This window comes from Cyrtonyx montezumae, unplaced genomic scaffold (genome assembly GCF_038088225.1).
Source record: "Cyrtonyx montezumae isolate F1298 unplaced genomic scaffold, pur_monq_1.0 scaffold_8, whole genome shotgun sequence".
Lineage (NCBI taxonomy): Eukaryota > Metazoa > Chordata > Aves > Galliformes > Odontophoridae > Cyrtonyx > Cyrtonyx montezumae.
Window position 1 is genome coordinate 14,956,092 of NW_027072089.1, and position 14,765 is coordinate 14,970,856.

At 33.0% G+C, this 14,765-nt stretch overlaps 1 protein-coding gene across 3 annotated transcripts in view; it reads left to right on the forward strand.

The window, feature by feature from the left end:
• The window catches only part of CSMD3 (CUB and Sushi multiple domains 3), a 512,136-nt gene that overhangs the window by 391,914 nt on the left and 105,457 nt on the right, over positions 1–14,765 (forward strand). For 2 of the 3 annotated variants that reach the window (XM_065752466.1, XM_065752468.1), the window contains 3 exons: positions 11,436–11,549; positions 12,166–12,261; positions 13,117–13,320. In XM_065752466.1, the coding sequence (XP_065608538.1) occupies positions 11,436–11,549; positions 12,166–12,261; positions 13,117–13,320 (414 nt within the window). The remainder of the gene's footprint in view (positions 1–11,435; positions 11,550–12,165; positions 12,262–13,116; positions 13,321–14,765) is intronic. The other variant, XM_065752469.1, reaches the window with a different exon arrangement.

A 14,765-nucleotide genomic window follows, 5' to 3' on the forward strand; every position in this document is an offset into this window, starting at 1 on the left:
TTCTCTGAAAAAAGATAAGTGAGGGCAGATTGTAAATAGCAGAATATCCCATATCCCAAGTGACAACTTCATATCAAGAGGTAATAATAAACAAATGGTATTTATTATAATGCTTAGCATTATAAAGCTTTGCTTCTAAAAAGTTGAGCCTGTCACCTTATTCTCATTTAAGAAATCTGATGGATATGTATGGAATGACATTTTAAAAAATTTATTCTCCATCTTAAATTAAAGTGGATAGATATGTCGTCCTCATATCTTCAAGCATACAATACACATTTCAATGACCATATAAGGCAATCTGAAGCATTAAAAAATAAAACAGAAGTTACCACAGGCATGAACTGTTCTATTTTCTCTCCTCTTTTCATACTAATAATCAGTTCAAAGTCCAAGGGACTGTTGTTAGGATGCGTTTTCCAAATGATGGTTTCTTGTCAGTAAAATGGAGTAAAACTATGAGGACTGCTTCAAATTCTTGCATATCTGGTTGTATGCTCAAGACACTAATTTCAGGAGAAAAGAAAATTGATTCAATTTGTGGCGAGTATTTTAGAAAAAGTCAGGCTATCTACCCATCCCCAAAACAGAATGAGTACAAAATCAATAGACTTCCAAAAAATAAATGTGTTCTGTAATTACTGGTAGTTTTTGGAAAATATTTTTTTTTCTTTAATCATGAAAGGAAATATTTTAAGGAATAAATCTACTTTCTGCAATATATGTCTACAAGAATTTGGCATACATACAGAAATCTGACTGTTTCACAAGATGTTTCATAGAAAGGCTAAAATATTTTAAGAAGATGAATCCCTTAACCCACAAAGGTAATCAAATTCAGTTTTACTGAGCATGAAAATTTAATAAATTATCAGTATTCTATTTCAGTTTTCTGATTCATTCTGTCAGTTTTCTAAAGTTTCAAAAACCATCATGCAATACTGAGGTTGTGTATGTATTATGAAGAATGGAAAAAAAGTATTTGGTGGTTGATTAAAATCAGCAGCTGATAGAAAATCTTTTTCTCTTGGCATTCTTTCAACTCCTGTTTCCATTTCTCTTAACACCATTCTCTTACTGCAAGATTTTCAAATGACCTTCCACTAGTATCTAAAAACTTGAATTATTTTTAGTAGATTCTAAAAACTGAACTTCAGGAGCTCAGCATTAAAATGCATGGAAGTCCTTTTCTACAATTTTCTCCAGATAACTCACCGAGCTTCAATTTTAAGTACATAAACAGCAGTGTTACCTGTGATAGAGTTTAGAAACTCTCGCCAGACCTGAGATGTTACAGTGTAAAGTGTATCAGGCAAACAAAGAAGTCTTTTATGTCTCAAAGACAATAAACCAAATTAAAGTATTAACACAATTGATTTTTGTTGTTTCATAATGTAGTATCAATATAGACACCTATTATACCAAAAAGGAAATATTTGCAGCACTGAAGTACTGCAAACTCTACTCTGCTCTTGTGAGACCCCACATGGAGTACTGGAGTACATCCAGTTCTAGGGTCCCCAACACAAGAAGAACATGGAGTTGTTGGAGCGCATCAAGAGGAAGGCCATGAGGATGATCAGGTGGCTGGAGCTCATCCCTTATGAGAGATCTGAGAGTTGGTACTCTTCAGCCTAGAGGAAACCTGGGAAGGGATATTTTTTATAAGAGCATGTAATGACAGGATGAGGGGAAACGGTTTTAAACTGTAAGAGGGTAGATTTAGACTTGATATTGGGAAGGAATAAGTGAGTGCTGAGACACTGGAACAGGTTGCCCAGAGAGGTTATGAATTCCCCACCCCTGGAAGCACTCAAGACCAGACTGGATGAGACTTTGAGCAACCTGTCTAAAGGGAGATGTCCCTGCCTATAGCAGGGGGTCTGGAACTAGATGATCTTAAATGTCCACTCCAACCCAAACCATATATGATTGTATGACATGCTTTATTATATTAATTTGGCAGATTGCCAGAAATCTACTTTGAATGTTTCAATTCTCTGAGTGATCTTATTTCTTGTGTCTTCTCATTGTGAGTCTTTTCTCAAGTTAACTTTAAGAATTAAGTAAGAATAACAATGATGTCAGGTTGCCCGGATCCAGAAAAATATGGAAGTTTTGTGCATTGTGCTAGAACCAAACAGTACACCTTCTCCTCTAAATGAAAATGTAATATTCTTGGAATAAAAATACAAAATACTTATTTGAAACATAGTTTTTTTTTGTTGTTGTTTGTTTGTTTGTTTTGTTTTTTTTCCGGGCATGGTTAACTTTTTACTTAAATATGAGTAAACAGCAATTTAATTAAAAAAAAAAACAAAAGAATAGGATGTGGCTTATTGTACTCTATGTATTCTAGCACAGAAAAAAATGTACAGATGATGAGTTAGAAAAATGAAACTGAAAGGCCTACATTATGCATAAAAGATGGACATAATAAGCAGTATTTTCAGCCTTCAAATTCAAATGCAGTGACATGATATGTAAATCTGCATAATCTAAGTGGGAATATTCTAACACTACGAGTGGTACCTTGCCTTGAAAAGCTGTCCTTGAAAATTCTTGATTAATCTGCATATATGTTTTAGACCTCTATGTGAATAAAATAGGTGTCATTTAGCCCTATGGTGAGATACTTATCTTGGTTTACTTAGGTATTGTGGAGGTTAGATATCTATCCTAAGCCTTTCAGATGCTTGCCGTAATCAACAGAGAGATACATTGCTCCATGGCATGATTCAGCCCATCTAAAATAGCTACCTGCAATTTCTAGGAGACAAGTACATAATAATGTATAAGAATCATCACACTTATTTTGCCATATATGTCCAGCTACAGCAGGTTAAATGTATAAGAGGACATAGCAGCCAATTGTCATGTTGCACATATTTTTCAGCTTAATCATTTTATCTTGTGATTGAGTGGTAAGGCTGGCCTTACCTTATTTTAGATATGTTTCAATTCATGGCCATTTAGAGGCTGAGTGATCAAGAGTTAACTTCACTTAGGGATTTTTTCTTCAAATTTTCAAACTTTGGAGGTGAACTAAATATCTATCTTATTTTCAAGCATGTGTTATTTTTAAGCACGGTAACTTTTTTGCTTTTTTAAATGTTGTAAGATGGGTACTATGCAAGAATCTCAGGTGATAACCTCTATTATGTTAGGTTTTCCACAGAAATAGGAAAATATGACCTATAGCCTATCTATACATTAAATACAAATTTGTTTTATTTTGCTGTCTGGGAAAAAAAAAGGCAAAAAAGATAGGATTAGTTATATACTGAAAATGTATTAAGTAGCTTGTGCAAACTATAGAAAAATGTACCTTAAAGTTTTGCTTAAAACATGAATATTTAAAGAGTTTAATATGATATAAAAATAATTACAAAACAAGAATTTAATTTATATCCATAAAAGGAAATTATTTTCCTATTGATAGAAAAAAAGTATTTCTGTGATGATTTTGCATATTGTAATTTATATATGGTAAATAGCAAATAATTTTTTTTGTTGTACAATTATGATAATCAGACAATTTAGTATGCTACCTGTTTAAGATTTCTGTGTACAGGAGAAGGAAAAATGGCATTAGTAATAGTTACATTAGTTAGAAGGAGCATTAGTTATATAACTATTTACTTCTATGTTGCTTTTCTGATTCATGACCAGTTTATATCATTCTGTACCGACTATATCATTTAAGGAGGTGCCAGAAGGCCATTTCACATCACATTCCACTTATTTGTTTGTCTCCTAGGCTTATCAGGGCAGAGGCTGGCAGGTTTTGTATACAAAAATCATGGCTGGGGAGAATTCCATGCATTGGTTCAGTGCTTAATATGTTTGCTAAGTAAGCAGATGTCAGTAAAGAAGTCATCAAAGGACAACTTTTAATGGCAATCAAAATAGTACATGTGTTTTTGAGGTAAAATTGGAAGAGATATACTACTTTTGCTTCTTAATATGATTTGAAGTCACTTTTTCAATGCTGCTTTCATTTTTTTTTTAGTAAAATTGATTAATTCTCAAACCTTAATGATGTTTTTGAATATAGTAATGTTCAGTTTAATACAGACCACTAAATATCTTAAAATATTGAGTTTGACTATAAAGATATGGAAATAATATAGCTGTCTCTCTAATAGCTTGTAACAAAGTGAAATGGTGATCAGACCATTTATGTAGTCTTCTGTGAAAATGATGGCTTCAAACTCAGTAAAATAGCAGAAGTACAATTCCAGAGAAATCATGAAAGATTTATGTGTATATACATATATATATATATATTTTTTCTTTTGGTCAGTGTGACTCGCTCTTCCAAATATTTATTTATTAAACATTGCTCACATAAAAGGCTGTTAGTAAAATAGATTCAATTTGTCTAGGTTCCTGATTCCAAATGAATTAAATCAGACTACACTGCATTGCATTTTGTCACCTACATGCTTTCTAATGCATATTACTGTCCTGTTGGGGAGGCTGATTAGTGGCAGATTCTACAGGATTCTGTCAAAATTTGCTTCCTGAATTTTCACCTGTAGGTTCAAATTCAGACATATGAATTTCAGGGGTGGGAGAATCCTGGCTGCCAGCGAAAACTGAGGCAAATAATTTATTGAATACCTCAGACTCAGTTTCAATTTCCCACAGGCTGAAGAAAATCTAAAACTCAATGAAAATACTCTATGGGAAAGTATTTTAAGTAGTCTATGCAGCATTAGAAAAAATGCAGATAATTCCACCCTATACAGACTTCATCTAAACAGAGAGCGTAATACTAGCAGGATTGATAGAGTTTTTCTTGCACCACAGTTACTGAGTTTTGGAAATAACTTCTCCCAGTTTGATAAAAGGAGTGAACAGTCATCACTACATAGCTGCTTATAAATCTCACTAGTTGTGATTCAAATAATCTGAAAGCTTTTAAAATTAAATGTATTTTCAGTTACCAATAGATATCAGCTGTTTGACTAGACTTTTTCTTTTTCTTTTTTTTTTTTTTTTCTCTGCATGTTTCTACTTTTGTAGCTGCAAAAATCATTAGGAAAATCAGCCTACCAGAAGAGCTGAGGAATAAAACAAGTGTCCACTCCCTGATATAGGAGTTTCACTGGGAGGCAGTAAAGGACAGAAAAACATGGCCAGAAGGAGTCATTGTGCAATCCCAAGTTTCCATCTTTAAGCTATATTTCAGGGACGGAGCTAATTGGGATCAAACTAGGATCAAGGAACTAAAAAAATTATCCTTTTCAAAAAGTCTTCTATTTATAAACCTTTTCACAACTAGACCTGCTCAAATATTAATAAGACATTTTTCATCTTTCCTCTTCATTGTATTTCTTCGGATATAAATAATTTCTCTCACAAGTAACTTTATCTGTATTGACTTAGATGTTTGTGTTCACCACTCTGTGTATACAGATGTGATCTTCAAAGTTTCAGAATTTCTCACGGTGATTTTCTTGCAATTACCTTTGCTTAGAAAACAAAACAAAAGGTTTGCAATCCTCATTATACTTGGCTTGATATTTTTTCCCATTTGCATTCTTAACCTGTAGAAGTGATTATCCTGCAGTCTTACAACCAAATATTTGAACACTGTTTATTTTACAGAAGAAAGTATGTTGCTTTCTTGGCTTTTCCCTGTTTGTATCCAAGTATTCATTTCTATCATTTTAAAATTGTTCTGTTAAATTTTGCATCTGTTCTATTAGCATAGGTAAATTTTAGGAAAATGTGACTAAAGCCTCCAAGGAAAAATTTTAGAAGACAAGATATCTGCATATATTTTGTAGCATAATAATAATAAATAATAATAATAAATAATGATAATAATAATATAGTTATTATTTATAGTTACATCTGGTTATTGTTGTTGCTTTAATTTGTATTGCCAGTGTTCTTAAAAATGATTAAGAAAAATACATACTGTAACTGAAATTAAGGAAAATGTCAGAGTGTATTTCTAACACTTGAAATGTATTAATTATAAAGACATTTAAAATATATATATATATATATATATATATATATATATATATATATATATATATATATATATATATATATATATATATATATATATATATATATATATATATAAATGCCTTCCTTAAATTAAACAAGAAGATTCTGACATGGCTGTTTCATCATGAGCTTTCTACTGATTTCCATGGCCTCTTGCTTACATTAAAATTTCTTCTAACTTTCATAACTTCACTGTGTATCTAAATACATATCATCATAAAAGATTTCTAAATTCACTGTACAAAAATAGGCAAGACATTCAATTTAAGGCTTTCTCAGTTACCTTGTCTTATGAAATGGAATGACTACCAGCTTAAGTAAACCTTAAAATGCACATACTTACCCAAGGTCTTGTAAACAATTTTTTTATACATGGTTCAGAAAATATTTTTTTTGAGGATGTCCTCCTCGGGAAAAAGGTTGTATTCAACTTCTGTATCTTGTTTAGAAAAAAAATTGAATGATTTGTTACTTATTCTTAATGTATGGTTCATAGGTTCATAAGGTTGGAAAGGACCTACAAGATCATCTAGTCCAACCATCTTCCTATCACTATCCCTACCCAACTACTAAATCAAATCCCTTAGCACCTCATCTAAACGCTTCTTGAACAGCGCTAGGGATGGTGCCTCAACCACCTCCCTAGGCAGGCCATTCCAGTGCCTGACCACTCTTTCAGAGAAAAAATGTTTCCTCAGGTCTAATCTAAATCTTCCCCGGCGCAACTTGTGGCCATTCCCTCTCATCCTGTCATTATTAGGGAGAAGAGGCCCACCCCCTCCTCACCACAACCCCCCTTCAGGAAGTGGTAGAGTGCAATAAGGTCTCCTCTGAGCCTCCTCTTCTCCAGACTAAACAATCCCAGCTCCCTCAGCCGCTCCTCATAAGACTTGTGCTCCAGACCCCTCACCAGTTTTGTTGCCCTTCTCTGAACACGCTCCAGGGCCTCAATGTCCTTCTTGTAGTGAGGGGCCCAAAACTGAACACAGTACTCGAGGTGCGGCCGTACCAGAGCTGAGTACAGAGCTGATCACCTCCCTGCTCCTGCTGGCTACACTATTTCTAATACAGGCCAGGATGCTGTTGGCCTTCTTGGCCACCTGGGCACACTGCCAGCTCATGTTGAGCCGAGCATCAACCAAAACCCCCAGGTCCTTTTCCTCTCTACATTCTTCAAGCCATTCTGCCCCAAGCCTATAGCATTGCATGGGGTTATTGTGGCCAAAGTGCAGGACCCAGCACTTGGTCTTATTGAACCTCATCCCATTGAGCTCAGCCCAGCTGTTCAGCCTATCCAAATCCCTCTGAAGGGCCTCCCTACCCTCAGGCAGTTTGACACATCCTCCCAACTTGGTGTCATCTGCAAACTTACTGAGGGTACACTCAATTCCCTCATCTAGGTCATCAATAAAGATATTAAACAATGAAAGAAGGTACTGTCACCTTATTACATAATTTATTTCTAACGATCAGCACCTTTCTTATTTTTCTTAGATCCTTCATATATGAATAGTGTCATATGCTTTCATAATTCCTACTGTAAGTTAAGTAGGAGAAATACGCTTTAAAATGTCGTCTCAAGCCTCCAGGGATGGGGCATCCACAGCCTCTGGGCAACCTGTTCCAGTCACCATCCTCTGGGTGAAAAACTTCCTCCTAACATCTAACCTAAATCTCCTCTGTCTTAGTTTAAAACCATTCCCCCTTGTCCTATCACTATCCTGTTGATACGCTCCCTTCATGTACTTCCCTTCATGAAGGCCACAATAAGGTCTCCCAGGAACCTTCTCTTCTCTAAGCTAAACAAGCCCAGTTCCCTCAACCTTTCTTCATAGGAGAGGTGCTCATGACTCTCTTAGTGGCCCTCCTCTGAGCCCAATACAGGAGACCTGCATGTTTCTTGTGCTGTGGGCCCCAGGCCTGGACACTCCAGATGGAGCTTTTCAACAGCTGAGTAGAGGGGGACAATCACCTCCCTCTCCCTGCTGGCCACCCCTTTTACATTCCTTCAGCATGTAAGTCATTGGAAACTAATAAGAAATACCAATTAAGGATCACATCCCCTGCCAATCACAGCAGAATCCAGACTATTGTTTTAAAATCTGTTTTTAAGAATTACTATGAGCAGCTGAATAATTATAGTTCTCTTAAGACAAAAACTTTCCAGAGTGAAAAAAATAATCTCTGCTATGAGGCACTTGATTGTATGAATTTTTGGTGGGATTTTATGACTAATCAGAGGATAAGAGATTATAGATTAAATTACATGCTTTTTTTTTTTTTTTAATCTCTTAAAAATATATTGTTTAACGTAAGAGTAATAAGAGAAAAAACAAGGAATCATTCAAAGAAAACAATAGATAAAACTTTTTAGGTAGAATAACTGCCTGCATACTTATGTTAGTTGGGAAAACACATAACTTCTCTGAATGTCTGTGTACAAATCTGTAAAACAGAATAAAAATATTTACCTCAAAGAAGGTATGTGAAAATTAATCAAATTAATACTCTAAGTACAAAGAAGTATCATGAAAATCTGAAGTGAGATGTAAATCCTTTATTTTATGGTATACCAATGAAGTACATGAAACCTGTTGCTTTTTTTCCTTTCATTCTCTTGCATATACACTTTCAATTTTTGCCATTTTCTTGTAAGTGATAGCATTGATTTGTTACCCATGATGTACCTATCATTTCATACACGGTTTGCAGGCTAATGAAAAGAAAGATTATAAACTAAAACAATAACAAAAATTATTTGAAGATGAACATTCAGTCACTTCTTTTCGTTTAGCAATATTTATTGAAAAAATTTAAGGCAGAAAAAATGTGGATTTTTTTAATAAAAATGATGTTATGGATGCATTTAAAAAGTTTATTTTCTCAGTTATTAAATTCAATTTGCTTTTTTATGGACCATTGGAGATGTGAATGTATACCTCTTTCTCCCCTGCTGTTCCTCTCAGGGTGGATTTGAAGCTGTTTAAGTATAAATAGAAAGCTGTAAGAATCAGGGAAAAAAAGCTGAAAAAAAGCAGACTTCAGAAAAAATGATATTTTCTTCAGGCTATAGAACAAAAAAATGAAATTTAAAACATACAGCGAGGAACAGTTTGTATTTCTTTATAAAGTCAGACGGTTCTAACTAATAGTTCTGAAAATGAAAATAATTGTCTGATTTCCAGCAATGGAAGTTAATGCACTGTTGAGAGAAAAATGATTGAAGGAGTTTCAAACATCTGGTAGAGAAAACAGGTCATTATATGACAGGTATTATATGTAAAATATTTTAATGTTTTTTAATTGGGCCTCCATTTTTAATGTTTGTAAATTGCCATTTACTAAGACAAAAGTGTCTAGATTCTATTAACATTTGAGAAAATCAAGGGCATCGACAATGTAGTTAAATATGGAGTGATTTATTCTACAAGTGCAATTGTAATGCGTATACAAAATTAGTTACTATAAAATGTTATATAAACATCTTGTTGCATTTTGTGGTGTGATTTTCCGCTCATAGAATATCCAAATGCTATGTATAAGAGAACTGAATTAATTTCAGATTTTTGAACTATGTAAGCACTGGAAAATGGAATAATTTTTGTAAATACGTGCTGCAATCCCTTCACTTTAAATACTTAAATGAAGACTTTACATTTTCAATCGTTATGAATTGTGACACCACAGACCTACAACTTAAGGATTATCACTTTACAGGGTCAGAAGACAAGAGACTACCTACTATAGTGTCCTCTAAACAGCAATAAATGTGGAAGCTCAAGTAAAAACGTTTAAGCTCAGAACATGCTTGGTTTTAGTAACTCTTCCTTATAAGATCTTTCATTAATTTATATAAATGCATTTTTCACCTCCTTAGGTTTAGCTTTTGTGACAGACCTCAGGGAGCAGTTCCACAGCTTAAATGCATATTGTGTAAAAACCATCATCCATTTCTAAAGGAGTTTTAGTACATTTTTCCAGTTCTAGTACTTAAAAGGACAGCAAAAATCGCTCCCTGTTCAATTTCTGCATATATTATGTTTTAAAAGACCCTTGATGAAACATCATTTTTTTTCATCATTCTCTATACTTTTTGTACTTTTTGTGCTTTATTTATTTATGGCACTTTGGAACAGTGAACTGAAGTTCCATAGCATAATCATTTGTTTTAACCTTCAGATCTGAGCCAACAATAGTTAATGTTTGATTCAAAGTCCATCATTCTGAATATAAAGTAGAACTATTTTTATGTGCACTATTAAAAAGAAAAAAGAAAAAAAAGCAGAGACAACTTGAAGAACTAGTACTTTTTCATGTACTTATTGAAGGCTTTATTAGAATGTACACATTTGAATAACTGGAAGTGTGCAGTTTCATCTATTACAATAAAATTTAAAAGATAATGACATTATAGCCCATGTAGAATAAAATACTTCTCCAGAAGCAACATATCAGAATATTGATCTTTGAATGCCTAACCTGGATAATGAACCAGAACAGGAAACAAATTCAATTCTCTTTAACTCTCACTGGTTCTACAAACACTTCTTTACTTCCATGATTTAAACCATTAGTATGTAGGACATAAATGTTCAGAAGGTACAAGGGTACTCATGTTGCCTAGTCATTTTTCTTTTTTGTTGTTTAAATACGTTGAAAGGGCAAATACATGGTGATGTGAATGGGCTGAGCGTAACAAACATTCTTGTATTCAGTTCAATTAACATGAATAAAAATATACATATAGATGTGATTCAGCATATGAATTCCCAACAGCTTATTGCTTTGATGTGGATGTTACTTTATTTTACAAATGTAAAAGATGCGCTGAATATTAATGTTCTTAAGAATAATTAAACATCCCACAGACTGTAAAACATTCAGAGGCTTATCAACAAAATGAATGTATAAAGCAAAGTATATAAAAATCTGCCTAAAATGATCAAGAGGGATATTGGACTGATAATTTGGGGGGGAGGGTAAAACAGTTTGAAAATATTGAAAATATATTGAAGAGCAGAAATAAGTGTTTTATTTTTCCCTCATTACTAATTTTTTCTAACAATTATATGTCTGATTAAATTTTATGAAATAAAATATTTTATTATTTGTTAAAATTTATTATATTTTATGAAAATAGATGTAGATCTTCATTATCTTTTTTCTAAACAGAATTAATATTTGTATCAATTTACTGCTGTTATGATACAGAAATAATTATATGCAACGATATTTGATTAACTGGCCAGAAAAATAAACTAATAAATGTGTTTTTAAATAAAATATTTTATACAAATATATTAATCCAGATTTTGTTCTCTCTCTCTCTCTCTTTTTTTTTTTTTCCTGTTCCCTATTTTTTGTCTATTGGTGCTTCTTGTTTTTACTCCTTCCTGTTTGATCAGTGGTTTTTGGCCAGTTTGTGTTTTTCCAGACATCTCTCCATGATGTAGTTGAAGTATATGATGGCCCAACTCTGCAGTCATCTTTGTTATCTTCCCTCTCAGGATCTCATTCAGGTATCTTTTAATAGGGTTGTCGTTAAATGGTTGTTTATTTTTATAACATATAAAGATATTGCAGCTGAAAGAAACAGAAAAGAAACCTCACATTTTTTTAGATATAATTCATAGAAATAGGAGATACCTGGATTTAGAAAGAAAAAAGTAATCACTCAGAATTTTTAAGTAATGAACAAACGGAAGCCAAATGTGATTTTTTTTTTTTAGATATTTTTCTTATGATATATGGTTATTCTAGTGAGTATTTTGGGCTTCTTTCTCTGTGCCTTTATTGCTCTCATCTAGTGAGCAATCTAAAATGAATACTAGACATTTAAAAGGGAAAGAGGCATATATTTATAGTAAAATGAAATTGTATAGATTTTACACATTGATTTAAAGACGTATATTGTGAAATAAATTCATTCATAATAACTGAGATAAGTTTCAATCCCTTTTTTCCAGAACAACATAATACTGCCAACTTAAAGTGTTGAAATCATATATATTTAGAAAAGTTACTGAAACAGAACAGTATTTTGGGTGCTATTTTTTACTGAAAAGTTATTGATAGGTATTTTGAATGCTTCAAGAGTCAGGTGATGACAGCTTTGTACTTGCTTTGTTTGTGTAGGTGAATCCCTTCCATTGAGCTCAGGTAACCAGATCACAGTTAGATTTACTTCAGTTGGACCAATAACAGCTAAAGGATTTCATTTTGTTTATCAAGGTGAGGCAGCCTGGAAAAATGTATGTATTTATTCATTTTTTCACAAATTGCATATCATCAGAGAGTAACAGGCAAAAAAAAACGTAAAGCAAAGTACTTGCCTTTTAATGATGTAACAAGTTTATTTAAAAAATGTTTTATGACTGTTATTGTATCTGTATTTTAAAAATTAAATATTTAAGAAGCATGAGGTTCCAAATTTAAGAAGACAGATATACATAGCAGCAATTTCTATGTTTGCTAATTTGGCTGACTAATGCAAGATCCATCTGTCCGCTCAAACTGGCTTATCTCTCAATTTAAATATGAATAACTGTAAATGATATTACTTGTGGTTGAGTCAGTGATCTTGCCGTTATTCGCCTGTTTTTCTCGGTTTAAATTATTTTAAATTATATTCCTTTTTATAGCTCAAACTTAAAAATGCCTATACATCAGTACTTGTAATTGTGATTCACTCTTCCATTATATTTAAGTCTTGATCTGACAAGGCAGAATGAGCATTAAAAAAATAAAAATAATAAAAATAAGTAAATATCAACCTGACTGAGAAATGTTGTTTTGTATTTACTGAATAGGAAAACCAGTATCTCTTTTCAGTTTCATTTTATAAATGTTTCAGTATGGATTCTATGCATTACTTTTAATCTTGGCAAGGATTTCACTGCTATGCTCTTCTAAATAATGACTGTCATGTACTTAATGTTGTGAAGATCAAGTTGGGGATTAAGCAAATATTCTTAACTGTCATATAGTTGAATGTTACCTATACTCATTATGAATATCTGTGGTTCGAGTTATGTATTATTCCATGAGATCTATAATTTAAATCCATAATTGGTCGTATGTTTGCAGCTGTTCCAAGAACAAGTGCAACACAGTGTAGCTCTGTACCTGAACCAAGATTTGGAAAAAGAATTGGAAATGAATTTGCAGTTGGGTCCTTGGTTCTGTTTGAATGCAATCCAGGATATATCCTCCATGGGTCAACAGGAATTAGATGTGATACAGTACCAAATGCATTGGCACAGTGGAATGATTCACTCCCTACATGTGTTGGTGAGTTCTTAAAATTTTTAATAGAACTAATTGCTTCCTAAATTCTAGACCATTATTTTGAGCTGAATGCGTTCCTTTTTGCCGTCCACACAACATTTTATTCCTGCCTGCCTGCCTGCTTTTCTTCTCCATTAAAGGCACAATGCTATTACTCTATTACTCTTTCTACTCGAAACTTGCTGTGATATTTCTCTAGTTTCATGAACGTACTCTGCTGCTATAATTGATAAGAATTGCTTCATTACATTAACACTGGGGATAGTCCCTGGCTGTCCCTTAATCTAGACTCAGACAGTAAGTTTTGACTGACTTCAAGACTCAGATGCTCTCTCACCTTTTGAATCTTTTAAAAGATATTGCAAACTGTTGTAAAGAAGACAAATACAGAGAAGATTTAGAAATAATATTTTCCATAGCATATAGTTTTCTGGCCATACAAAGTTCTCAGCAGTAAAGTCTGAAATTAGTGTGCATCCTTTGACATTAGTAAAGCTAATTTGATGCTCTTGGAAATCTGGTGATTAACGAAAAGCCTCAGAAGAAAGAAATAACCTGGTGTAGGGAACCTGCTTTGGCAGGGGGGTTGGACTCGATGATCTCTTTAGGTCCCTTCCAACCCCTATGATTCTATGAAATAAAATTATATTAACACATTTTTCCAAATGTTTACATCATGGAAAAATATGTCAAATCCTCTTATTTCCATGTTATACTTTAATAAAGCTGGGATTATTTTTTAAATATTGAAGAAATTCACTATAAATATATCAAATGTTTTTCATTTACCTAGATGTTTTCATAGCACCATCAAACTTTTCTAATTATAACATCTTTTGGAGAACTAACTGCACAGTATATATATATTATTATGTGCAATTGAAAATTGATACATCAAAACCCATTCATTTTTGAGCATAAGAGCATCTGAAGAACAGAGTTCACAATTGAACATGAAATGCATGCATGAGTTAAAGCTAACTTTATTTTTCTTGATGGATAACAGATTTTTTAGGAAAACCACACTACTGCAAAACCACAGTATTGAACTGACCTCAGCATTAAGGAGTGGAGAAAAGGAAAATAAAGAAAAGTTTTAATTATGTTGGTTTTAATCAGCTGATGCTACATGATAGAGACTGAACAATTTTGAAAAAAAGAAAAAAAAACCTTCAGAATGCTAAAATTTTGATAGAGATAAATGATTATGTACCACTGTGGTGATATTGATCAAATATGATTAACCAAATATTATACATTAATAATGTTTCTGTCAAAGGAAATAGATTCATAATTTTTATGAAGGCTGTTCCAAAACTAATGCCTCATATTTTATTATCTTGGCTCACCATGTCAGAGGTGGATGTTGGTGGAACAGCAGAACAGGTTTAATCCATCAGCATTCTATTACATTTTGTTGCCGTGTGACAGCAGCTGAGGGACAGTCT